At 49.4% G+C, this 25,944-nt stretch overlaps 2 protein-coding genes across 5 annotated transcripts; one reads left to right on the top strand and one right to left on the bottom strand.

The window, feature by feature from the left end:
- Positions 1-341: 341 nt before the first annotated feature.
- On the bottom strand, positions 342-5,323 carry tmem203 (transmembrane protein 203). Of its 2 annotated transcripts, none has more exons than XM_033049335.1 (2): positions 5,173-5,323; positions 342-1,591 (listed from the first exon to the last, which is right to left on the bottom strand). In XM_033049335.1, the coding sequence occupies exon 2, from the start codon at positions 1,467-1,469 to the stop codon at positions 1,059-1,061; it is 411 nt and encodes a 136-aa protein (XP_032905226.1). In that variant the 5' UTR covers positions 1,470-1,591; positions 5,173-5,323; the 3' UTR covers positions 342-1,058. The 2 variants fall into 2 exon arrangements, with proteins under 2 accessions (XP_032905226.1, XP_032905227.1); XM_033049336.1 differs by lacking the exon at positions 5,173-5,323 and adding an exon at positions 4,145-4,185.
- Positions 5,324-5,457: 134 nt separating this feature from the next.
- Positions 5,458-25,883, top strand: ndor1 (NADPH dependent diflavin oxidoreductase 1). Of its 3 annotated transcripts, none has more exons than XM_033049333.1 (15): positions 5,458-5,553; positions 6,135-6,269; positions 8,113-8,190; positions 8,730-8,827; positions 9,809-9,907; positions 11,504-11,605; positions 12,612-12,821; positions 12,965-13,086; positions 15,385-15,605; positions 16,189-16,296; positions 17,093-17,207; positions 21,270-21,416; positions 22,895-23,013; positions 24,068-24,162; positions 25,417-25,883. In XM_033049333.1, the coding sequence occupies exons 1-15, from the start codon at positions 5,527-5,529 to the stop codon at positions 25,559-25,561; spliced, it is 1,821 nt and encodes a 606-aa protein (XP_032905224.1). In that variant the 5' UTR covers positions 5,458-5,526; the 3' UTR covers positions 25,562-25,883. The 3 variants fall into 3 exon arrangements, 2 of the variants coding, with proteins under 2 accessions (XP_032905224.1, XP_032905223.1); XR_004416686.1 differs by having other exon boundaries at positions 5,472-5,560; positions 24,048-24,162; positions 25,417-25,545; XM_033049332.1 differs by having other exon boundaries at positions 5,472-5,560.
- The last annotated feature ends 61 nt before the right edge of the window (positions 25,884-25,944 follow it).

The raw sequence follows: 25,944 nt of genomic DNA, 5'->3' as shown, positions 1-25,944 counted from the left end.
GCTGCCCACGCGAAAGATGCACATCACGTACAGATGTTTGAACAAATGTGCTTAAAACATTCCGTGCACTAGTGTACAGGAGGCAGTGTGTTGGCAGCAGTGAATAGGCTGCCTGGATTTAAACTACAAACGACTGCAAGGGTCTCTTGACACTGGCAAACGTGAATTATTAATGCAAGGGACACAGTAACTAAAACACCTCCTCTGTAGATATATAATTGTCAGCTCTGTTAAGAATGGAAACAAATTATTGGTCAATCACTCATGACATCATTTTCAGAGACGTGAAATCAACAGTCGTTTTCAGATGAAAAATGTGAAACTCAATCCATACCAGGTAGTTTGCTTACAAAATATTTATTCCACTCTCCTGGAGTCCAGCCAGGCGACTTGGTAATACAACATAGCAGAGGGAGTGGAGCGACAGATGTTGCTGAACAATGAGGAAAAGGAGAAACAGGAAGAAAGGAGGATCAGGGACAATTTCTAAACTTAATTTAACATCAGGCTGGATTCATTCTCTCACTTCTGGTCCAACAAATATATCAGCCACGTTTCTGCAAGAATCGCAGGACATAAACTCCACTGTATCTCCAACCTCTGAGAATCTTGAATAATGACTATCCAAACACAATATTCCAAATACCAGCCAAAGGGAATCTGTGGAGACATCCACCGATTGAAGTTTCACCAAAACATTAACACATTCGGGGAAGGGCGTGAGGAATCACGAAACCCTTTTCGACTGTGGACTCTGATTACAGAACAATGGAACAAATCGAGGGCGGTCCGGGCCACTGGAGCTGAGGAACATAAATATGCTTGCTTTCAGCTTGTTTCCTTGCCGAGTTCTCTGTGCTTCTCCTCACCAGGGGCCAGCACCAAGTTCTTCATCTGCTCGTTCTGTGCTTGAATAGAGCAACACATCCCCTCACCCAGACAAGAGCTTTCGTTTAACCCAAGCCTCCCTCCTTGCAACCGTCCCAATATCCCTGTGACTTGTCTATCTGGGAGTCCATCGACTTGAATGTGAAAGCCAGAGCAGGCGGTTTCAGGGTTCAGTTCACCCGGCAGGCCCGTATCATCAACAATTGAAGGAGAATGAAGACTGGAGACATGATGAGGCCATACCACAGGTGGGTGCTCTGCTCAACCAGCTTTTGGCACAGCAGCATCTCAAAGACAAACTTGAGGCTGAGAACAGTCAGGATCCAGAAGAGGCGCAGGATAGCCTGTCGTTTCTCACCGTACTGGAAGAGACGGATAGACACAATCATGGTGAAGTAGGTACTCAGCCCATCTGCAGTGAAAAGCGGGATGAAGACGTACCACCAGTCCAGTTGTCCCACAAAGTTGTCCACTTTCACGGCCAGTAGCATGGAAAATACCAGGAAGGCTGCCAGATGCAGCAGCATTTCAAACGTGGCAAAGCCCAACCACTGCACCAACTCACGCAGTGAGAACAGCATTGTGGTGGCGGTGTTGCCTGGGCCCAGAGTGCCCCGAGTCAGTCAACAGTAACCAGGGCTCACATCAGTGCAGCACCAGCTCCTGGTGTCCACTTTCAGTAAACAAGCTCTTCATTCAGCTTCTGGAACACAACACAAACATGATGTTTTAACAGCTGGCAGTCCTCCTAATAATTACATCAGATTATAACATATTCAAAAAATGTTTGTGTAGGTAGTTCTGCTAGAATCCTTGTTTCTATAACCCCAATTTGATAGAACGTGCATGATAAATTAGGGAACACCATTTGTAATATGTGGGCCAAATTGGTAACATCATTGCCGCTTCCTGGGAATCCATATTGAGGAGGACCTGACGTGGAGCGTGAACACCTCTGCGCTGCTGAAAAAGGTCCAGCAGAGACTGCACTTCCTGAGGGTGCTCAGGAAGAATAACATCACTCAGAGACTGCTGCTGTCCTTTTATCGGTGCTCCATTGAGAGCATCCTAACATACTGTGTATGCGTATGGTACACCAGCTGCACAGCGGCTCAGAGGAAAGTGCTCCAGAGGGCCATTGACAACGCCCAGAGGATTGTCGGCTGCCCTCTCCTTACCTTGGAGGACTTACACAGTTCCCGCTGCATCAAAAAATCCCAGAGTATTATAAAGGACATTCCCCACCCCGGACACTCCCTGTTTGAACTGTTGCCGTCAGGCAGACGGTACAGATCTACAAGGACAAGGACAAACAGACTCAAAAACAGTTTTTACCCCACTGCTATAAAGGCACTAAATGTAGCAACCAAGGAACGCAGGGGCGATACATACTAAGGGACTGTAGTACACTGTGAAATCGACAGAAGGATGTAGTGTTGGGTGTTTATGCGTGCTATTTTCATGATATTTATTTTAGTTGTTTATCTTTTTTTAATATTTTACCTTGTATGTATCGTTAGCTTTTAGAAATGTTTGAATGGTGCACTGACTGGCTGACATTTTTAAATTTCGTTGTACATGGTTCATGTTACAATGACAATAAAGAAACTATTCTATTCAATCGGGAACTACAGAACTACTTAGAAGTTACTATGGAAACTGTCAAGCTGCAAAAAAAACCTTTTAGGGGAATAACCTCCTTAGAATAATTAGACATGACTGACTCTTAACAACGTAGTTGTTACATTAACTGCGGGGTTCCATTAAAATTGACACCAATCACTTCTCTTGGCACTCGTCCAATGATACTCCATTAAACTATCAATCCAGCCATCAGTATTTGTAGCTTACACTAAAATAAAACAAATTTATTCCTATTTAAAAGATGTGCAATCCTTCCTCTAGCTTCACAATTCGTATCTCTTCAATCTTTTTGTTTCATATCTCTGCTCTAATCCCTGGCCTTTGTTTCAATCACCTGCCTGTAAAAAAAACCCTTGCCTGTACTCACCTATTACTTGCCTGCCCCCCCCTTTTACAACTTTCTTCTCCCCTCCCCACCATAATCAGTCTGAAGACGGGTCCCAACCCAAAATGTCACCTTTCCCTATTCTCCAGAGATGCTGCCGAACTCGCTGAGCTACTCCAGCACTGTCTCCATTAGTACGAATCCTGGGAGGCAGATTTGCGCAACAGGAACAATTGATTGGGAGGAACCGTTACTCATGGGGATTTGGAAAATTAGAGATTATATTAATGAAACATAGCAACTTCAAAGTGAGATTAGCGGGGTTTCTTCTGGCCGGGGAGACCAGGAGATGGATCCACCCTCACAAACTAAGAAATCTGCTTCAGTCCCAACAACACAGTGAATGGGCAATAGAGGTAAAGTGAATGCAATATGGGAACATTGACATAGAAACATAGACAATAGGTGCAGGAGTCAGCCATTCGGCCCTTCAAGCCAGCACCCGCCATTCAATATGATCATGGCTGATCATCCAGAATCAGTACCCCGTTCCTGCTTTCTCCCCATATCCCTTGATTCCGTTAGCCCCAAGAACAATGTCTAACTCTCGCTTGAATACATCCAGTGAATTGGCCTCCACTGCCTTCTTTGGCAGAGAATTCCAGATTCACAACTCTCTATGAGTGAAAACGCTTTTCCTCATCTCAGTCCTAAATAGCCTACCCCTTATTCTTAAACTATGACCCCTGGTTCTGGACTCCCCCAACATGGAAAACATTTTTCCTGCATCTAGCCTGTCCAATCCCTTAATAATTTTATATGTCTCTATAAGACCCCCTCTCATCCTTCTAAATTCCAGTGAATCCAAGCCCAGTTGACCAATTCTTTCATCATATGTCAGTCCCGCCATCCTGGGAATTAAGCTGGTGAACCTCAATTTCCCTCAATAGCAAGAATATCCTTCCTCTAAACTAGGAGGCCCAAATTGCACACAATACTCCAGGTGTGGTCTCACCAGGGCCCTGTACTGCTGCAGTAGGACCTCCTTGCTCCGAAACTCAAATCCTCTCGCTATGAAGGCCAACATGTCATTAGCTTTCTTCTGCTGTACCTGCATGCTTACTTTCAGTGACTGGTGTACATGGACATTATAAACTTTAGTAGAAAAGTCAAATACTGTTTGTTTAAATGCTGAGAGACAATTGTTAACATGTCAGGACAGAAAGTACACTGAGCCTGTACTCACTGGAGTTTGGGAGGATGAGGGGGCACCTCATTGAAACTTACCAAATAGTGAAAGGCCTGGATAGAGTGGATGTGGAGAGGATATTTCCACTAGTGGGAGAGTCTAGAACCAGAGGTCACATCCTCAGAATAAAAGGACGTACCTTTAGAGAGATGAGGAGGATTTTCTTTAGTCAGAATGGGGGTAAATCTGTGGAATTCATTGCCACGGAAAGCTGTGGAAGCCAAGTCAGTGGGTATTTTTAAGGCAGAGATTGACAGATTCTTAATTAGTATGGGTCATGGGGTTATTGGGAGGAGGCAGGAGAATGGGGTTAAGAAGGAAAGATAGATCAGCCATGCGTGATTAAATGGTGGTGTAGACTTGATGGGTCGAATGGCCTAATTCTACTCATATAACAAATGAAATTATGAAGTGCTGGAGTAATTCAGCGGATCAGGCAGCATCCCTGGAGAACATGGATAGCCTCACGTGTTAGTGAGCAAACGATTATGGTGGCAGTGATCTGTTGGCCTTTATTGAAGAGGTTCTGAGTACAAGGGTAAAAATGTTTAATTGTAATTACATCGGGAGTCAGTGAGGTGGCATAAATATTCTGTACAATTTTTGTCCGTTTACCTAAAATATGATGTATTCACTGTAGAGTTAGTACATCAAAGATTGACCAGGCTGATTCCATGGATGGGATGAGGAATGACTGAGAAGGCAGCACTTGTATTCTCTAGAATGTAGAAGAATGTGAGGAGATCTTATTGAAATGTAAAATACAATCAGAGAATGCTCGACAGATACGAGATGTTCCCCTGAGTGGTCCTGAGCCTGGACTTCAAGCATCCAATATGAGACTAAAGGGCCATGGTTTAAGTGCAGGTGGATGTGGTGGTCCTGGCATTATGCTGAGCACAGACATTGTAGGCCGAAGGGCCTGTTCCCGTTCTGTAGATGTATGCCCCCCCCCCCCCCAGATGTGGTGACACATTGGAGGCCGGGACCCGGCGTGGGGGTTAATGCAGCCCGGGGCGGCACAGGCCCAGGCCCAGCTCCACCCCGGCCTCGAGTCCGTGCTTACCCGGGGCCAGTCCAGTCCAGTCCGATCCGATCCGTCGTCCGGGGCCCAGCGCTCCGCCCGGAGCCCACACGCCGCGCCGGGGAGCGGACAGCACGGTGTCGGTGTTGGGGAACGGGCGGGCGGGGGCGGTGTCGGGGAGCGGTCGGGGGGCGGGGTGTCGGATTCGGGGAGCGGACAGCACAGCACGGTGTCGGTGTCGGTGTCGGTGTTGGGGAGCGGGCGGGCGGGGGGCGGAGCCGGGCCGCTGCGGTGACCGGACACTCGGCGCTGCCGGACCGACAGCAGGGGGCGCGCCGTCAGTGCGCAGGCGCGGGGAGCTCGCCTCTCGCGACACCGAATGCCGGGCGGCTGCGCATGTGCACTGGGAGCCGTCAGGTCACGGTCAGTGGTGAGGGTGTGTGTGAGTGGGGGTGTGTGTGGGGGAGTGTGTGTGGGGGGGAGTGTGTGTGTGAGGAGGGTGTGTGAGGGTGTGTATGTGTGAGGGTGTGTGTGGGTGTGTGTGTGTGAGGGGTGTGTGTGAGGAGGGTGTGTGTGTGTGAGGAGGGTGTGTGTGTGAGGAGGGTGTGTGAGGGTGTGTATGTGTGAGGGTGTGTGTGGGTGTGTGTGTGTGAGGGGTGTGTGTGAGGGTGTGTGTGTGTGTGTGAGAGGTGTGAGGAGGGTGTGTGTGTGAGGGTGTATGTGATGGGTGTGTGTGAGGGGTGTGTGTGTGAGAGAGGGTGAGGAGAGAGGGGTGAATTGGGGGGTTGGCGAGGAGTATGTGGGAGGGTGGGGGGGTATAGGTGTGATGGGTGGGGTGTGTAGGGGTGGGGGGTGTAGGGGTGGGGGGTGTAGGTGTGATGGGGGTGATGGGTGCCAAGTGCGATATATATTTGATTATTGACAATAGATGGCATCAGCTAGCAGCATGAAGCCGTGTGTGTAGTTCTGTCTGGATCTGTCACTGTCTTGCTGCTGTTTTGCAGATGGTAATACGGAGGCTGCTGGTGTTGTTTGGCAGTCAGACTGGCACAGCGCAGGATGTGGCTGAGCGGATCGGCAGAGAAGGAGTGCGGCGCCACTTTGTGTGCAGAGTGTTGCCACTGGATAGCTACACAATAGTGAGTAGCGGTGGCTGGTAAATGAGCTGGACAAGGCTGACCTTCACTTAAAGTGCTACCAAATATTGTTTCTCTGCTGTGATCACTGCTTGAGGTGCTATGGTTTATTAGGGGCATGCTTACTCAAAAAATAGATCTGCCAGTATTATAGCACTTCAATAGGTGTGTGTGTGTGTGCGTGCGCCTGTGTGCGTGCGCCTGTGTGTGTGCCTGCATGTGTGTGTGTGTCTGTCTGCATGTATGTGTGTCTGTCTGCATGTGTGTGTGCTTGCTTGTGTGTGTGTGTGCCTGCTTGTGTGTGTGTGTGCCTGCGTGTGTGTGTGTCTGTGTGTGTCTGCCTGTGTGTGTCTGCGTGTGAAGTGCTTTGTGATCCTGGGGATGCAGACAACATGGTATGCATTTTGCCGCTGTGGGTTGCCCCAGTAGTATAACAGTAGATTTATACAATTGGAGTGTTGTGCTTCTTGTAACACAGGAAATCCAGTGGCCAGTTTGTACACGGCATGATCCCACCAACAGCAATGAGCTAATAACTCTCCAAGGTAGCCACCAAAAAACAAACTACAGACGCTGGAAATTATCAGCTCAGATAGCATCTGTGAAGAGAGAAATATACCAATGAGCTTTCATCAGCAGTGTCTGATTTGTCCCGCTCCTTGTATTGAATTTCCCCAGGTTAAATAATGGAAATATAGAAACCACTGACTTTATTTTCTACCAGAAGTTCCGTTTCCAATGCCTTCATTCTTGATGGAGCTGAACTAACATGTTTGTGATCTTGGCATCTTGTTTGCCCATCAGTGGAGCCTCTGAGCACATACCCACACCATCATCGACGCTTCAGGCTTCACCCCCGTGAACATTTGGAAACCTCATCCACGCTTTTGTTATCTCCAGATTCTCCACAACAGAAACCGCTGGAGATAACCTGACATTCCAGTCGGCAGCTGTGGAGGTCGTTGACCAGATGCTCTGTTTCTCTCTCTCTCGAACGCTGCCTGACCTGACGAGTATCTCCAGCAGTTTATTTTGGTATTTCAGATTTCCAGCTCCTGCACTAATTTGCATCCTGTTCACTATTCCAAAGCATCCCCGACTATCTGCCATCCTCCATTCTCCAACAACTCTACCTCACCAAATCTTTGCTGATCTTTCCTAACTCCCATTCATCAGCTCAGCCCTTGTTGACCAATCTTACCACAATATCCAGCAATGATTATAATTAAAAATTCTCAGTCTCACTCCCTCTCTCTTTGCCACCTCATTCTGCCTCAGCCTCCCATTTATGGCCTATTGCACCTCACTATCATAGAGTCTCACAGGGAAACATAGAGTGGAAACAGCCCCTTCAGCCCAACGTGCCTACACCGGCCAACATGCTCCATCTACACTAGCCCCACCTGCCTGTGTTTGCCCCATATCCCTCATAACCTGTCCTATCCATGTACCTGTCTAATTGTTTCTTAAACATCTAATTGTTTCTATTGAGGCCTTTCCTTCAGCTCCCTCAGCCTGAGGCTCTGGAATGCTCTTCCCATCTCCTTCACAATCCCTTACACAATGACCTTTTGTATTCTTGCCTCTTATATTAATAGCTTTCCAATATCAAATTATATCTGCTCCTGCTTCTGGGAATGCCTTGGATTTTGTTAAAGCAATGTATAAAAAGGATGTTGATTGTTTCTCCCAGTATAACAAATACAACAGACCCGACCTTGATAGGACTGGGTACAGATTCACAGAGAGTTTGGTGGTTCTTTTGTGATTGTACAGTGGCTTTAAATGTATTGACCTTGTGTGCTCACGTTTTAGTCTGATGTTCTGACAATCTCCTTGCCCTCAGGCTGACCTGATCCAGGAGCCCCTGGTGGTGTTTGTGTGTTCCACCACAGGCCAGGGTGAACCTCCAGACAACATGAAGGTAGAGTGACATCAGCCCAAACCTCCTCGTGCCACTTTGCTGCACCTGTATTCGTTAGTGGCAGGGAAACACATCCCTGCAGTGCAGGCTTTATGAAAATGTTGCTCATGAAGCAGCTCCAACATTGGACATTCATTTGGATTAAATAAACCGTGAATAATCCTCGCACAGTGCAGAAGGAAGAGTTATATTTATTGCATGTTCTCCTGCTGTGATCTGTTACACGTTCTGGGTCCAGTGGGTTACAAGGCCTATCCATGTCGCTCGGTGAGATGGGGAATAAATTATTCAGAGCAGTCCTGGTGCAGTTCGGAGCACGGAAGTTGGTCGGATTCCCCAGGCCTCCAGACACAGGTGAAAGTTGCTCAGTGACTTTGTATCGCTGCCTGTTTGGCCAAGAGGGGTGTGGGTTCTCCTCTCGACCTACAGTCTTTCCTCTTCAGCTGATCTTGGCCTGTTGCCCACTATTGCTCAGCCTCTTCCAACCTGTCCTCCTACATCCCTTCCCTCATTCACGTTGACTCTCTTTTCACCTTCAGAAGTTCTGGCGGTTTATCTTCCGACGCAATCTTCCTGCTGCCTCTCTCTCGCTGGTGAACAGCGCTGTCCTTGGTCTCGGAGATTCCTCCTACCCCAAGTGAGTGGAACAATGAATCTGGAGTGATCGGCGTTCAATGTCGTCATGATCGTAGACAATGATGAGTGACAGTTGTTTAACATGTCTCTCAATAGCTTCATTGAATGTTATCCACGAATTGTTGCAAGGTGTTACTAGGTGTTGCACAGTGTTGCCCGGTGTTACACGGTGTTGCCCGGTGTTACCCGGTGTTGCCCAGTGTTACCCGGTGTTGCCCAGTGTTACTTGGTGTTGCACGGTGTTACCCGGTGTTGCATGGTGTTGCACGGTGTTACCCGGTGTTGCACGGTGTTACCCGGTGTTGCCCAGTGTTACCCGGTGTTGCATGGTGTTGCCCGGTGTTACCCGGTGTTGCCTAGTGTTACCCGGTGTTGCCCAGTGTTACCCGGTGTTACTTGGTGTTACCCGGTATTGCCCGGTGTTGCACGGTGTTGCACGGTGTTACCCGGTATTGCCCGGTGTTGCACGGTGTTACCCGGTGTTGCACAGTTGCACGGTGTTGCACAGTGTTACTCAGTGTTACTTGGTGTTGCACGGTGTTACCCGGTGTTGCACAGTTGCACGGTGTTACCCGGTATTGCCCGGTGTTGCACGGTGTTACCCGGTGTTGCACAGTGTCGCGAGGTGTGTGGTTCACCAGTGGCATGTTGCCCATATCTGTTCCAATAATCTGGCATGTATTAGTGACACATGCAGTGAGGTATGCCCCACACAGCATTTAACCATGGAGGATTGTTATTGGAAGATACCTGAAACATCATTAGATCATTCATGATTAAGGCACAATGATTGAACATAATGTGACTTTGGTGTGAATCAGTAAAAATGAGGAGCAGGAAATTCTGGAAATACTCAGCAGGTCAAGCTGCATCTGTGGCGAAGAAACAGCTGATGTGTTGTGTGTGGACTTTTCTGCGTTTGGATAATTTATTTACGTGAATGATGGAGTTTCCAAATTGAGTGACTTTTTCTGAATTAAAGGTTTAACTTCATTGCCAAGAAGCTGAATAAGCGTTTGATGCAGCTGGGATCTAAGAATCTTCTACCCCTGGGTTTGGGAGACGACCAGCATGATCTGGGGTAAGAGCCCTCTCCACACTCCTCTTCAAAACCTCTCTTAAATGCTTTGCTTGATTACTAGCACAGTGAGACCGACACACACCCGTGAAAATGGAGCCGCTAAATTCAAGCCCATGTTGTTTCTCAAGGTATTGAATCTGTGGAATGAATTGTCACAGGTGGCTGTGGAGGCCAAGACATTGGGTATTATTAAAGTGGCGATTGACAGCTTCTCGATTAGGGAGGGAATCAAAAGTTACAGGGAGAAGGTGGGGGAATGGAGTTGAGAAAGTAAAATAGATCAGCCTTGATCCAATGTCAGAGTAGACTCAATGGGCCGAATGGCCTGTTTCTGCTCCTATCTTATGGTCTTATATCAGACATCTATACGGTAGCATTTGGTGTGCTGTGTATAGTGCTGGTCACCCTACTGTAGGAAGGATGCCATTAAACTGGAAAGGGTGCAATAACAATTTACGAAGGTGGTTTTTGGTCTAAAGGGTTTGAGGTTAAGGAGAGGATGGATAAGTTGGAGGTGGCTGAGGGGTGACCTTATCATTATCAAAGGCTGAACATATTGATAACGTCTAGGGCTTTGCCCCCATCAACCTTTTTGGTTCAGGTCCATAAAAGACAATCTCCCAAGTACAAAACCATTCTAATCCTCCCCTCTCTATGCAAATGTGTGTGTGTGTATATATATATATTACCCCTCGCAATCCTCTCCAGTAACCTGCCTCCCACAGATGTGAGGCTCACTGGTCTATAGTTCCCAGGCTTCTCCTTGCATCCCTTCTTAAATAAAGGCACGTTAGCCAGCCTCCAGTTATCCGGCACCTCCCTCCCCTGTGTCTAATGATCATTCGGATATCTCATGGAGCAGGACTGTGTGTATTAGTTGTAGTGATGGAGCATTGGAACAGGCCCTTCAGTCCACTGTGTCCGTGCCAACCAATGATCACCTGTACACTAGTTCTATCCTACACACTCGGGCTAAATAACCTACAAACCTGCACGTCTTTGGAATGTGGGAGGAAACCAGAGCACCCGGTGAAAACCCATGCGGTCACAGGGAGAACATGCAAGCTCCATATAGACAGCACCCGTGGTCAGGATCGAACCTGGGTCTCTGGCGCTGTGAGATAGCAAGTGTATAGTGTGTAAACAAAGCTGCCCTCACACAGTAAGGAAACTGAAGTTCTTTGAAATCTAATATAGCCACAAAAACCTTTAACTTTACATCCTTGATTGATTAGACATGTACATGGATAGGACAGGTTTGGAGGGATATGGGCCAAATGCAGGCAGGTGGGACTAGTGTAGCTGGGACATGTTGGCCGGTGTGGGCAGGTTGGGTCGAAGGGCCTGTTTCCACGCTGTATCACTCTATGACTCTATGATTCCTGCTAACAGATTAATTTCAAGGACCGTTATAGTGCGTGCATTATCTGTTGTAGTCAGTTATACCCAGCAACCCATCAGTGTTTGACTCCTTGCTGACTGCAGCTTGCCCCCCACTAATGTCCATGTGTTCTGCTGGAATGTTGACATCATCTGGCACGGTGACAGTAACAGAGCGATGAAGCAAAGTTAATGTGAACGTCCCTGCCCATCCAGACCCGACGCTGTCATCGACCCCTGGCTGAAAGACTTCTGGGCCCTCGCTTTAACAATCTACCCGCTGCCACCAGGATTAGCCGTGCTTGGAGATCACGTCATGTGAGTACAGGGAGGGGACAGAGTGGGGGGGAAAGGGGCAGAGTGGAGGGGAGGGGGCAGTGTGGGGGGGAGGGGGAAGAGCAAGGGGGGAGGGGGCACAGCGGGGGGAAAGGGTCAGAGCGGGGGGGAGGGGGCAGAGTGGGGGGAAAGGGGCAGAGCGGGGGGGGGGGGGCAGAGCGGGGGGGAGGGGCAGAGCAAGGGGGGAGGGGGCACAGCGGGGGGAAAGGGGCAGAGCGGGGGGGAGGGGGCAGAGTGGAGAGTGGGGGGGAGGGAGCAGAGCGGGGGGAAGGGGGCAGAGTGTGGGGGGAGGGGCAGAGTGGGGGGAGGGGGCAGAGTGTGGGGGGGGGGAAGGGGCAGATCGGGGGGGGGGGGGGGCAGAGCGAGGGAGGGGGGGAATCCTTTGCTTGCAATCCCAAGTTGCCAGTCAGGGAGGAGGGCTATACATGAGACACAAGGGTGGGTCCCAAAACACAGGCTCAATGACAACATGGAGGTAAATCCGTTAGAGGAGAGGAGGAGGAGAGCTGGAAATAGTGGCGTGTTGGGCAATCAGTGGGTGAGCAGGTCTCCCTTGGTGTTCGAGATCCATCTCTCAGGACTGTGACTGAAAAGGAAGCTCAGCCCTCACATGCGAGGAACCATTTCCCACCTCTGTGGCACTGCAGCAGCTGGCTGTTACTCTGTGGGACACGCCTGCGGAGGGTCACAGCTGTTGATCAGACTTGTACGGTCTTGGCCAAGATAGTGGGCGTGTGGAGACTGTCACGTTGACGTTACAGATGCAGCAGGGGATGCATTCAGAAAGAAGAAAGTCTGAGATCTTTGGCCAGCAATGGTATGAACAGGTTCCTGCTTCCTGGCCTCTAGATTTGATCACTCCAGCTTCAGTGTTGTTTATTTGGTCTCAAAGACTAAAACCGTTCTGAGTGTTACATTAGTTTGTGTGTTTCAGGTCTGGAGCCTTTTGAATGAAGGTACTTTATGTAACATCTAACTTCATGTGCAGATTGCCATCAAAGTACAGCTTGCAGTTTGAGGGGGATGCCAGCAATGATTCAGCGGTGGGACCATACGTGACCAACAAACACTCTACATGCCCTCCCTCCTCGCTCCAGCCATTCCCAGCAAGGATGATCACCATTGAAAGGGTGACCGACGAAAGCCACTTCCAGGACGTGCGGCTCATCACCTTCGATGTCACTGACTCTGGCATCCAGTAAGACATGTCTGCATCCGTCTCCAAACCAAGCACTTTCACTTTGAAATAGTCTGTTGTGACGAAGCTGGGCAGAGACTGGAGTATCTGGCCTGTCAGTTTTGTACCTTCTCTGTGATCTAACCTTTCCTTCTGACCTGCAGATATTCAGCAGGGGACGTTGTAATGATTGAACCTCGAAACCCAGCGGACAGCGTGGACCAGTTCTGTCAACTCTTCCATCTTGATCCACACAAAACCTTTACCCTGAAGCCCAATGATCCAGGTTGGATATTTTAGCCACCGATTGTTGCTTTTGTACATTTATTCACAGAATGACAGACAATGTACGATGCAGAAGGTGGTGATTGTGCCCATCGTTCTGTGCTGGCTGAGCTAAGCCCTGAGTTCCAGATACTCTCCACCTTCTGGGTGAATATTCTCTTCTTCACTTCCTAGTCCTCAATCAATTAATTTAAATCCCACAAATGGTTGCGTCCAATGTGGGACGTAGAGTCTGACGCCCGATGGCAGAAGGTACTTGCTGGAATTGTGTGGGTGGCGGTGCACTCTTCATGCCATGTATCATGGACCTCGGTGTCCTGTCCACTGGAGACAAGTCAGTGTGAACATTGGGTTGAGGGGAGGCAGTAATCTTGTCCTGCCTTGTCCTGCCACTGTAGGGATGATGCTGGTGGGACTTGTCCAGTGATGTGAGGTGCCTACTGGAGGTAATCACCATGTCACAGTGTGCAGTGAAGGGATTACTCAGTGGATCAGGAGTTTTGCCAAGTTAGAGGCCTCTATCTAAAGGCACACAGAACAGTGGTAACATTTTATATTTGTGTACGTTACTAGTTATTGCCTTGGGCTACTTTCTTGAGAGGATGATGAGGATCCAAATATTGAGTATGATACTTGCTCGCAATATTTGTGTTCACATAGTTTCCACCCAGCCTCTCCCCGTTGATGCCAATAGACAATAGGTGCAGGAGTAGGCCATTCGGCCCTTCGAGCCAGCACTGCCATTTAATGTGATCATGGCGGATCACCCCCAACCAGTACCCTGTTCCTGCCTTCTCCCCATATCCCCTGACTCCGCTATCTTTAAGAATCCTATCTAGCTCTCTCTTGAAAGTAACAGAGAACCGGCCTCCACCGCCCTCTGAGGGAGAGAATTCCACAGACTTACAACTCTCTGTGAGAAAAAGTGTTTCCTCGTCTCTGTTCTAAATGGCTTACCCCTTATTCTTAAACTGTGGCCCCTGGTTCTGGTGATTGACGATCTTTTCCTGCCCATTCTGCTGGATGCTTGCGCTGATCCTGTAGCGACAGGTGAACTCTGCACGTACTCTGTTGTCTTACGTATGAAGACATACGATGTGCTTCCCCTGCTGGCGTCTGCATGCCCAGAGCGGCTGGGTATGGGACGGGTTGAGTAAACCCACCTCCATCTTCCCTCCCACCCCTCGGCATGCCACACGCGTCTCAACATCAACTTCCCAAACTCTCCACTGGAATTAAGTGGTAGCCGTGATTTCCTTGTGCCACACTTACTGTTCTGTCCAAAAACTACTGTTCGTTCAGGTAAAATCGCCCACTGGCTTCTGATTGTTTAAGGGTATTAATTAAAACATAAAGAGGTACTTGGTGGGTCAGGAGGCATCTGTGGAGGGAATGAAAGAAGCCATTGTGTGTCGGGACTCTCCAAATACCTTCTCCCCTCTTGTCCCCTCTCTCCAGTGCCTTCCAACCTACATCCAAGACACCTCCTCACAGCCTCCACCACCACAGCAACTTTCAATGCCTCGGCCCCCATCCATCACCTCATCTTTACAACCACACCCAGTCCCTGAGTCTGAGGATGGCTTCCCACCTGAAATGTTGTCTGTCCATTCCCTACACACATGCTGCCTGACCCACTGAGTTCCTCCACAACCTTGTTTTTTTCCAGCATTTATTGTTCTTTCCGCTGACAGGTTAGCGCGCAACAAAAGCTTTTCACTGTACCTCGGTACACGTGACAATGAACTAAACTCAAACTGAATATTTGCAGTTTCGTGTATTTCTGTTTCATGGCATTAGATTGTCAAATAAATGGGATGAGTTTGACACATAAATTTCAATGTAGGCCAGTATGGGGTCATAAGGAATGGAACAAATTACTTTTTAAAAGACAAAGGCTGTGAGATGGGTTTGTGGAGCTGTGCCAAAGAACAATCATGATAACTCACTGAATGACCAACCCCTCATCCTACCCCTACTTCTATTCCCACCCCTACTCCCACTTTGTGTAGGAAGGAACTGCAGATAGACACAAAAAGCTAGAGTAACTCAGCGGGTCAGGCAGCATCTCTGGAGAACATGGATAGGTGATGTTTCACAAAAAGCTGGAGTAACTCAGCGGGTCAGGCAGCATCTGTGGAGAACATGGATAGGTGACGTTTCACAGAGTGCTGGAGTAACTCAGCGGGTCAGGCAGCATCTCTGGAGAGAAGGAATAGGTGATATTTTAGGTTGAGACCCTTCTTCAGATTTTCTTGGTGCTTTTGTCCCGTGGTGACTAATATCTCCGTCTCTTTAGCAACACCAGCTCCCGCTCGACTGCCACAACCCTGCACAGTTCAGTACCTGGTGGAGCGGTACCTGGACATCACCGCCGTCCCCCGACGCTCCTTCTTCCAGCTTCTGTCGTGCTTCTCCACTGACGAGATGGAGCAGGAGAAGTTGCAGGAATTCAGCTCAGCAGAGGGACAGGAAGAGTTGTACAGCTACTGCAACAGGCTGAGACGGACCACGTTGGAGGTAGGTCTGGTACTGACCGGCACTCGATGAGACAGTGTCCCGCTCTACCTATAGCCACTGTGTTATGACAGGATGGAAAGATCAGTCAAAGGACAGGTTCCTAGCAGCTGCTTCAGGAAGGAGAGAGGAGTAAGGAGAGGGGCGGTGAAGTATCCCGGGTGGGTGAAGTATCCTGGGCGGGTGGAGGGGGTGGTGAAGTATACCGGGCAGGTGAAGGGGGGGTGGAGGGACAGCTGCTAATTAAACTTCAATTACAACTACAGGGGTTGTGAAGGGTGAGCGGGTGGGGGGTAGGTGCAGCGTAGATGAGGACGGGGAGGGCGTGGAGACGAGAGGTGGGTGGGTGGGCGGAGAGAGGATGGGGATGGGGGTGGGGGGGGCAGGAACGGGGACGGGGTGGGGTGGGCGGAGAGGATGGGGACGGGGTGGGGGGGCAGGGAGGGGGGTGAGGGGAGGTAGGGTGGGGGTTGAGGGGAGGCAGGGACGGGGTGGGGGGGGCTGGGACGGGGGTGGGGGGGCAGGGACGGGGGGGGGTACTTGGAGAGGATGTTGTCAGATTTTTAATTTCTCTGGGATTTTCTAGGTGCTGTTTGACTTCTCACGGACCACGGCCGCAGTCCCAGTTGACTACCTCTTTGACCTCATCCCTGAAATCCGACCTCGGGCATTTTCCATTGCCTCCTCCCAGTTGGTAAGGTAGAAACATAAACATACTGGTTAACACACACATGGACACACAGTGCTGGCCGTAACTCAGCAGGTCAGGCAGCATCTCTGGAACCTTCTTCTGAAGAAGAGTCTCAACCCAAATCATCACCTGTTCTCCAGAGATGCTGCCTGGCCTGCTGAGTTACTCCAGTATTGATCAGTACGGGTGACAGAGGTTATGGCGAGAAGGCAGGAGAATGCGGTTAGGAGGGAGAGGTAGATCAGCCTTGATTGAATAGCGGAGTTGACGTGATGGGCCGAATGGCCTAATTCTACTCCAATCCCTTATGGCCGTATGAGTTCCTCCAGCACCTCATGCCCAGTAGGTGAGGGTGAGGGTACCCGACTTCCACATGGGGTTTAATTGGGGAACCGCTTGCTGGACAAGACCGGCTCCATTTTCCACATGTTGATGCAGCATCAAAGTTGCCGATGAGTCAGACAGACCCGATGGGTGAAAAAGGGTTTCCTCGTCGCAGTCCTAAATGGCCTACCTCTTATTCTGAAACTGTGAAGAGCTGGAGTAACCGAGCGGGTCAGGCAGCGTCTCGTGGATGGGTGACATTCTGACTCGGGCTGAGTGTAGTAGGGGAGTGAAAGAGAGGTGGGGTGGACGAGTGATAGGTGGATACAGGTGAGGGAGGGTTTCATTGGCAGATGAGTGGACAAGAGTAGAGATGAGAAGGAGCCACTCCCTGCCCTGTTCTCCCTCGTGTTGTGATCACATTTGAGTAGAGGGTAGGATGAAGATCATGCCTGATGTTTCTCCTGGTCTGCAGGCTCAGCCCAAACACATCCAGATTCTCATGGCCGTGGTTCAGTACAAGACCAAGTTGAAGAAGCCTCGTTGTGGCCTATGTTCCAGTTGGTTGGCAGCTCAGAGCCCAGAGAAAGGTAAGTCCTCCTCACCTGGACCAGAGGTCCGCACTTCCAAGAGGCTTCCCGTCTTCATGTGTCACCACATCCCACCCACAGCCGGTGCTCATCCCTGCAGTCCTTGTCCTTGTCCTTGCACCCATCAGTGACTGGCGTCTGCCGCTTCTTCCAGTTCCCTATTGCTACCGCAGAGATTGCTTTACCCTGAGCTCTTCCACAGGCTTGCCCTCTGGCACAAGGCTCTCGGTTGCTTTGGCTCAACTATCTCAAACTCGCTCTGTAAATTTCTCCATACAGTCTCGGTGGGCCGAAGGGCCTGTTTCTACGCTGTATCTCCAAACTCTGAGAAAGCCTTTGTTAAAGTCTCAGCGTGCAAAATCTAAGCAGAAATGATTGTGGGTAATGGACTAGTGTGGGTTTAAACAAAGAGTTGGAATAAATGGGATTTTCCCAAGGTGGTTGTCAAGTCCAACGGCGACCATGGAGAGAAGGAACGGGTCTCGACTCGAAACGTCACCCATTCCTTCTCTCCAGAGATGCTGCCTGTTCCGCTGAGTTACTCCAGCTTTTTGCTTCTATCTTCAGTTTAAACCGTAGACACAAAAAGCTGGAGTAACTCAGCGGAACAGGCAGCATCACTGGAGAGAAGGAATGGGTGACGTTTCGAGTCGAGACCCGTTCCTTCTCTCCAGAGATGCTGCCTGACCCGCTGAGTTGCTCCAGCATTTTTGTGTGCATCTTAAGTGAAACATGTTGCCAGGTGTGCAAGTACATGGCAGATACAGTATGATATGAATAATTGTAAGGTTATTCACATTGGTAGGAAAAACAGAGTAAGATTGAAATAGTGGTAGTTTATGAAATGTTCGTAGTACAAAAAGGTGTTTAAGAAGGAACTGCAGATGCTGGAAAAATCGCAGGTAGATAAAAATGCTGGAGAAACTCAGCGGGTGAGGCAGCATCTATGGAGCAATGGAATAGGTGACGTTTAGGGTCGAGAACCTTCTTTAGACTGATGTGGGGGGGGGGGGCGGGAAGAAGAAAGGAAGACGAGGAGAGCTGGGAAGGGGAGGGGAAGGGGAGGGGAAGGAGGGAGGAAGCAAGGACTGTGGGAGAGCTGGGAAGGGGAGGGGAAGGAGGGAGGAAGCAAGGACTACCTGAAATTGGAGAAGTCAATGTGCATACCGCTGGGGTGTAAACTACACAAGCGAAATATGAGGTGCTGCTCCTCCAATTTGCAGTGGGACTCACTGGCCATGGAGGAGGCCCAGGACAGAAAGGTTGGATTCAAAATGGAAGGGAGAGTTGAAGTGCTGAGCCACTGGGAGATCAGGTTAGTTATTGCGAACTGAGCGGAGGTGTTGGGCGAAGCAATCGCCGAGCCTGCGCATGGTCTCGCTGATGTAGATCAGCTGACATCTAGAGCAGCGGATGCAATAGATGAGGTTGGAGGAGGTGCAGGTGAACCTTTGCCGCACCTGGAAAGACTGTTTAGGTCCTTGGATAGAGTCAAGGAGGGAGGTAAAGCGACAAGTGTAGCATTTCCTGCGGTTGCAAGGGAAAGTACCAGGGGAGGGGTGGTTTGGGTGGGAAGGGACGAATTGACCAGGGGGTTACGGAGGGAGAGGTCTCTGCGGAAAGCCGTAAGGGGAGGTGATGGGAAGATGTGGCCAGTGGTGGGTCCCGTCCGAGGGGGCGAAAATGTCAGAGGATTATTTGTTGTATGTGATGGCTGGTAGAGTGGAAGGTGAGGACAAGGGGGACTCTGCCCTTGTTACGAGTGGGGGAATGGGGAATGAGAGCAGAGTTACGGGGTATAGAAGAGACCCTGATGAGAGCCTTATCTATAGTCAAAGAGGGAACCCCCGTTCCCTAAAGAATGATGACATCTCCGATGCCCTGGTTTGGAACACTTCATCCTGGGTGCAGATGCGGCGTGTGTGTGTGTGAGCGCGCGTGTGTGTGTGCGCGTGCGTGTGTGTGCGCGTGCGTGTGTGTGTGTGTGGACCATTGCAAAGGGTTTTGAAAACAGGAGCATGAATATCTTGCTACAATGTAAAGGAGCTTGGTGGGGCCACACCAGAACTGTACAGATATGGTCTGCTCTTCTCAGAAAGGAGGTCCTTGTCAGAGAGATTAAACAGACCCATCCTCACTGTGGGACAGTCATGTGAGGAAAGATTAGGTGGAATTTGCCAGAATTTGCTGGAGTTTACAAGAATGAGAGAAGATCTTGTTGAAACATTGTAGATTGCAACAGGGCCAGGCAGCCGAGATGGGCGTGGATGTTTGCTCTGGCTGTGGTTTCTACTGTCACGTCCAGAATTAGGGCTGAGGAGGTTAGGACTCGGGGGGGGGGGGGGGGGGGGGGGGAAGGGAACCTGTGGAATTCTCTACCATAGAAGGAAATGGACAGATTTTGAGAATGTTTAAAGAAGGATCTCGATCCAAACATCACCCGTACCTTCTCTCCGGAGATGCTGCCTGACCCGCTGAGTTTCTCCAGCACTTTGTGTCTATCTTTGGTATAAACCAGCATCTGCAGTTCCTCCCTGCACAGATTCCCAGCCCCAACTGGTTTCAGGAGGTCTGTGAGAGAGCAGGGGAATGGAGTGAGGATTGCAGTGCACGGTGAAACAGTTCAACCACAGCTATCTGATGTGCCTCTGTAGCAAATCAATGCACCTCTCCTCTCTGAGTTAATGATGGTGGAGAAAGAAGCTGTGCGTGGGGGGAGGGGGGCGTCAGAGCTGTGGGGGGAGGGGGGTGGGGGGATCAGAGCTGTGGGTGGTGGGAGGGGGTTCCGGTCGAAGTCTCCCCCAGGTTGATTTGCTCATTCACATTCTCGTGCATGACCACCCCGTTGACAGGCCGATCAAAGACAAGTTTGGTTCTGTCTGAATGTGAATCCTGTGTCAATAACTGTGGCAGAAGGCAGAACCAATGGAGGAGGATTCACTTGTGCTGCCGTCTTCATCCAAAGGTCTAGTGAGGAGATGTCACGTACTAATTAACTCACATTGAACCACCGTGTTTTATTCGTCAACCCCCATGTGAACTACGAGACGTGACATGAACAGTTAATTACAGTTAGTTAATGATGAATGTTCACGTGGGTGGATTTACAATGTGACCCAGTGACAGGTAGCGGGAACTGTTCATCTAGTGCACAATTATTTCAGTAATTGGGTATTATCATTTTGAAGCTTCAGTTAGGTTCATCTGAGCTGTAGTTTGGGATCCTTGGCACTGAACTGTGGTGTAACAGCGGCACTTCATGGCACAGATTGTTAAACTCAAACTTTAGGCTTTTAGATTTTAGAGATACAGCACGGAAACAAGCCCTTCGGCCCACCTAGTCCGTGCCAACCAGCGACTACACCATACACTAGCACTATGCTACACACTGGGAACAATTTACAGTCTTTACAATATTTACACAAGAGTCGTCCTTCCTGAGGTTAAGCAGCTGATACAGGAAATGTGAAACACAAAGTAAATGCCAGAGTTACCCAGCAGGTCAGAGCCCCCCCCCCCCCCCCCCCCTCTCTCTCCCCACCCCCACCCACAATCCCCAAGCTAATCATTGAGCTAAGTTACATTTTTTCCTCTCCCGGCTGCCTGTTTCCAGAATTCTCTGCTTTTGATCAACATCAAAATCTTTGTCTAAGATGAATATCCTTGTTGATAGTTCTCAATGTGACGACACACAATCCTACCGTGGGGTGCTAATGTGGTAAAGCACAGCTTTGTGTACATGTTGTTCTGAATCGTGGGACTATGAGGAGCTTCTGCAGATACTCACTCTCAACCTCCTCTCACATATCTTGCCCAAATACTTAGCAGTAATCCTTTTGTCTTTATGTCAATAAGGTGCTGTGGATTGGAGCATGTATCTCCGATGTGTCCCAAGGCGTGTGAGAGGCGGGAGGGAGACAGTCCATAACATGTATCTGCTGCTTAACCTTAGGTGTAAATGATGGTGTTGCCGGGTGCAATGTGGCTTCATCTCCTCGCTCAATGCCTGCCTTTGGGAAAGCCATCAGCTGTGACTAAACCTCCTTGTCCTCCTTCCTGTAGGTGATGTGTACGTGCCACTGTGGGTGAAGAAGGGGCTGCTACAATTTCCAGCAGACATTGACACGCCCGTTATCATGGTTGGACCAGGCACAGGGGTGGCACCGTTCCGAGCGGCAATACAAGAACGGGTCGCAAGTGGGAGGAAAGGTCAGAGTTGTGGCTGCAGTTAAAGTTTATTGTGTAGACTTCATGTTGCCTCTACTGGGATGTAGCATTCCGTGTGTTGGGAAGCTTCCCTTATTTTGGGAGAGAATAAAGGAATAATTTTGTCCCCAACCCAGGCGACTGTTTGTGTGCTTGCATCAGAAGCAGATCTACAAGCGCTCCACACTTTGAAATCTGTATTACACACTGGAATGGATCGATTGTAATCATGTTTTATCTTTCTGCTGACTGGTTAGCACCCAACAAAAAGCTTTTCACTGTACCTCGGTACACATGACAATAAACTAAACTGAACTGAACTTAATTTCCATCTGCATAGGAGAGTTGGGATGTCGCAGGCCTGCAGTCACCACCGATGGTGCAGCATGCATCAGCAGTTGCATTGGTGCTGCAGTGCCAAAGTCCGGGACAATGTCTGCACAGCACCTGCGCTGTGAGTGTACAATGCACGGGCTTTGCTCCACAGCAGTCTAATGATATTTGAATAAGTATCTATAACAAAAATACAGTATTTAAATAATTAATGACATCACGACAATATTTATTTAAAGCTAACCATTTCTGATGCCTCCTATTCTGCAGACCCAGAGTCTGCATTCACTGTACCTCAGCCAAGTCTAGCCCAGTGCGGGATCCAAGAGGTGCTTGTACTGCTCTCTCCTCTACATTAGGGAAGGTGTACAGACAGATATGACCTTGCTGACCTGTGAGTAAGTGCTCTCCATGTGTGTGGGCAGAGGCCTGGGATCTCCAGCTGTGATGCTGAACCTCAGCTGTAGCTCCAGACTCCACCCGCCGGGACTCTTCAGTCATTGACCAGACCACCTGATATCTTCTCAAGTGGAGTTGCCTGAAGAATGCATATTAACTCACAGCACGTCACAGGCCCTTCAGCCCAAAACATCCATGCTGACCAAGGTGCCTTCCTGAACCAGTCCCGCTTGCTTGCATTTGACCAATACCCCAATGAGTTTTTCCTGACTTGATAACAAGAAGATCAACCTCTGTTCATCTTGTTAATTCCTGAGCTTAAAGATGTTGCCTCTGTGCTTATTTTCCTGAAGCTTTCTGAAATGCCGGGGCTTTTCTGTTGATTCTTAAAAATACTTCCCACAGAGTCTTGCAGAAATTAATTGACTGTAAGATGTGCAGCGCCTGCGGTCTGTGCAGCATTGCCCCGGCCCCATGTTTGAACCCCCACTCATCTCATGATGAACACACTCGGTAATGAGGGCTGTGTGGGGAAAGGTATTCAGAATGTACTGGGATCACTGATACCTGAGCGTGCCCTGACAATGTGTTTGTTTGTTTGATGTTATCCATTGAGTACCTGGTTTACAGACCTGTTATGCTGCTGCAAGTAGGAATTTCACTGTTCCGTGTCGGTCCATTTGACAATTAAAGGCAGTGGGAACTTTATCCACAACATCCTGCATTGTGACTGTGCTTTCCACCATCAGGCAACTACCTGTTCTTTGGCTGTCGTGGGAAAACAAAGGATTTCTTCTGCGGGGCCGAGTGGGAGGATCTGCAGCAGCGGGGTTGCCTGACTCTCTACACAGCGTTCTCTCGCGACCAGGTGAGCTGGACCGCCACAACATTCACACACTTAGCTTCACTTCAGTTTATTGTCACGTGTACCGAGGTACAGTGAAAAGCTTTTGTTGCGTATTAGCCAGGCAGCGGAAAGACGATACATGATTGCAATAGAGCCGTCCAAAGTGTACAGATACATGATAACATGGATAACATTTAGTGCAGGGTAGAGCCAGTAATGTCCAATCAAAGATAGTCCGAGGGTCTCCAATGAGGTCGATAGTAGCTCAGGATTACTCTCTGGTTGTGGTAAGATGATTCAGTTGCCTGATAATAACTGGGAAGAAACTGTCCCTGAATCTAGACACTTCTATACCTTTTGCCCGATGGGAGAAGAGGGAGTGGCCAGGGTGAGACTGGCCCTTGATTATGCTGCTGGCCTTGGGCAAGTTCTCTTAAGTGGCAATGGTGATATTATCTCTCAGCATTGCAGACTGAATGATCCCAATCCCAAATATCACCAGTTGGATCCTGACTATGGGTGCTGTCCATGTGGAGGTTGTACGTTCTCCCCGTGACCGTGTGGGTTTTCCCCAGGTGCTCTGGATTTCTCCCACATTCCAAAGACATGCGGGTTTGTAGGTTAATTGGCTTTGGTAAATTTGTACAATTGTCCCGAGTGTTTATGATAGTGTTAGTTTGCGGAGTGATCGCTGGTCGGTGCAGGCTCGGAGGGCCGAAGGGCCTGTTTCCACGCTTCACCTCTAAAGTAAAGTAAATCTGCTGCCTGACCCACTGAGTTCCCCCAGCACTTTGCGTCTTGAGTTGTAGGGACATGTGCAAACTCAGATGAGAAGCTTTCTGCTCACCTACAGCAGCCAGAAAGAACCAATTGATGATAGAGATGAGTAGTTTAGTTTTGTCACGGTCATGTGTACTGAGGTACAGGGAAAGGCTGTGTGGTTGTGCATCCAGTCAGCGACTATCAGCAATCAGAACACCAGGCTCTGGAACCTTCAGCACCTTGAAATCTTCTTTGTTTGCCATCAATTTGCATTTCTTTTAACATAATGGCAGCTTTTTGTGTTCCAATGCAGGAGCATAAAATATACGTCCAACATCTGATAAAGGAGCATGGAGATGTCGTTTGGGACTTGATTCGGAACAAAAAGGCAAACTTCTATATAGCAGGGTGAGTGGGCTGGGGGCGACAAGTTCCACGATCCTGGGACAGTATGAGGCATACGTCTATACAGCAGGGTGAGTGGGCTGGGGGCGACCAGCTCCCCGATCCTGGGACAGTATGAGGCATACGTCTATACAGCAGGGTGAGTGGGCTGGGGGCGACAAGCTCCCCGATCCAGGGACAGCACGAAGCATCCTTCTATATAGCAGGGTGAGTGGGCTGCGGGGTGGCATCTGTGACAATCTCGATGAGCAGGTGAGGGAGCTGTAACAGTGACACACTCCGTCCCTTACCCACCGTGTGATGCTCATCTACGAGTAGTGAAGATACCGAAAGTACACGTGGCTGTGTAACCGTGCAAAGGAACAATCATTGCCGCAGACAGCTGTGGAGGCCAAGTCATTGGGTATTTTTAAGGCAGAGATTGATAGATTCCTGATTAATACGGGTATCAGAGGTTATGGGGGAAAGGGAGGAGAATGGGGCTAGGAGGGAGAGATAGATCAGCCATGATTGAACAGCAGAGTAGACTCGATGGGCCGAATGGCCTAATTCTGCTCCTATCACATGAACTATTTCACACAGAGAGTGATGTGTTTATGGAACGAGCTGAAAGAGGAGACAGTTGAGGCATTTACTACAACAGTTAAAATACATTTAGACACGTGCATGGATAGAACAGGTTTAGTGGGATCTGAACCAAACCCAGGCAGGTGGGACTAGTGTAGATGGGGCATGTTGGTCAGTATGGGCAAGTTGGGCCGAAGGGCCTGCTTCCACGCTGTATCACTCTCTGACTATAACAACACTCTCCAGGGTCCTGCCACTCACTTTGAAGGTCCTGCCCTGGTTTGACTTCACTCTTACCAGAAATAAACTCCTTTGTTCATTTTTCAGCCCACTTGCCCAGTTGATCAAGATGCTGCTGTAATTATTAATAATCATCTTCACTGTACCATAAACATCCTGCTCTTATATTCATTGCCACAGTTAATGGAGGCAAGTGACCCGTATGCTTTCTTCACCCCCGTATTTACCGGTATTGCTGCTTTCATAGATCCCTCTGTCCTGCAATACTCTCTCTGGTCACTTGCCTCTTTAGCTCTCCTGAAGCTCGGCTTTATACTCCAACTACTCGAGTTCTGCCCTTCATTCCAACCCTCCTCCCTTCTTGCTAATCCGTCAATGCAGCCCTCACCATCAGCAACATTGCCGCACCAAGCCCACTCTTTCATCCCACCCTGCCTTCTCTCTCCGCAGCAATGCCAAGATGATGCCAATGCAGGTCACTGATGCCCTGACGTCCGTGTTCCAGTCAGAGGGAGGCCTGTCTGACACCAACTCTGAGAACCTGCTGGTGGAACTGGAACGTTGCAAGCGGTTCCAGACCGAGACCTGGTCTTGAGGGTCTCCGGCACTCATGGGTGGGAGGCCAGATCCCTGGACAGCTGTGAGTGCCCCTGCAGGGTGCCCGGTCTCAGGCTGGGATCAGCCTGCTGCTCACTGCTGAGGGGAAGGAGATTGCACGCTGTAACATCACTGGTCATTCAATGATTCACAAGTACAGTGATAGCCCGGTACAATCATGACTCCGACCTCACCTCAGCACAAGTGTCACCACGTTCTGGCACTGACCAAGTTACAATCTGTGATTACACTGACCAGACTGAATGTGACAATGTAATGAAATAAAATGGAGAGCAGCAGCTATGGGCTGCAGGATGGATCCCCTTGGTCTTGCTTGTGATGTTCTGAGCGTGATCACAGATCTGAGGCTACACGTGCGTT

Source organism: Amblyraja radiata, chromosome 32, assembly GCF_010909765.2.
Source record: "Amblyraja radiata isolate CabotCenter1 chromosome 32, sAmbRad1.1.pri, whole genome shotgun sequence".
NCBI classification, from domain to species: Eukaryota; Metazoa; Chordata; class Chondrichthyes; order Rajiformes; family Rajidae; genus Amblyraja; species Amblyraja radiata.
This window is presented reverse-complemented; position numbering and strand designations above follow the sequence as displayed.

Bases quoted from the DNA above. Each gene is read 5' to 3' on its own strand.
- tmem203 (XM_033049335.1), bottom strand. From the start codon at position 1,469: ATGCTGTTCTCACTGCGTGAGTTGGTGCAGTGGTTGGGCTTTGCCACG.
- ndor1 (XM_033049332.1), top strand. From the start codon at position 5,510: ATGCCGGGCGGCTGCGCATGTGCACTGGGAGCCGTCAGGTCACGGTCA. The intron at 12,822-12,964 runs GTAAGACATGTC...TCTGACCTGCAG, and splicing joins GTCACTGACTCTGGCATCCA to ATATTCAGCAGGGGACGTTG. The intron at 13,087-15,384 runs GTTGGATATTTT...CCGTCTCTTTAG, and splicing joins CCTGAAGCCCAATGATCCAG to CAACACCAGCTCCCGCTCGA.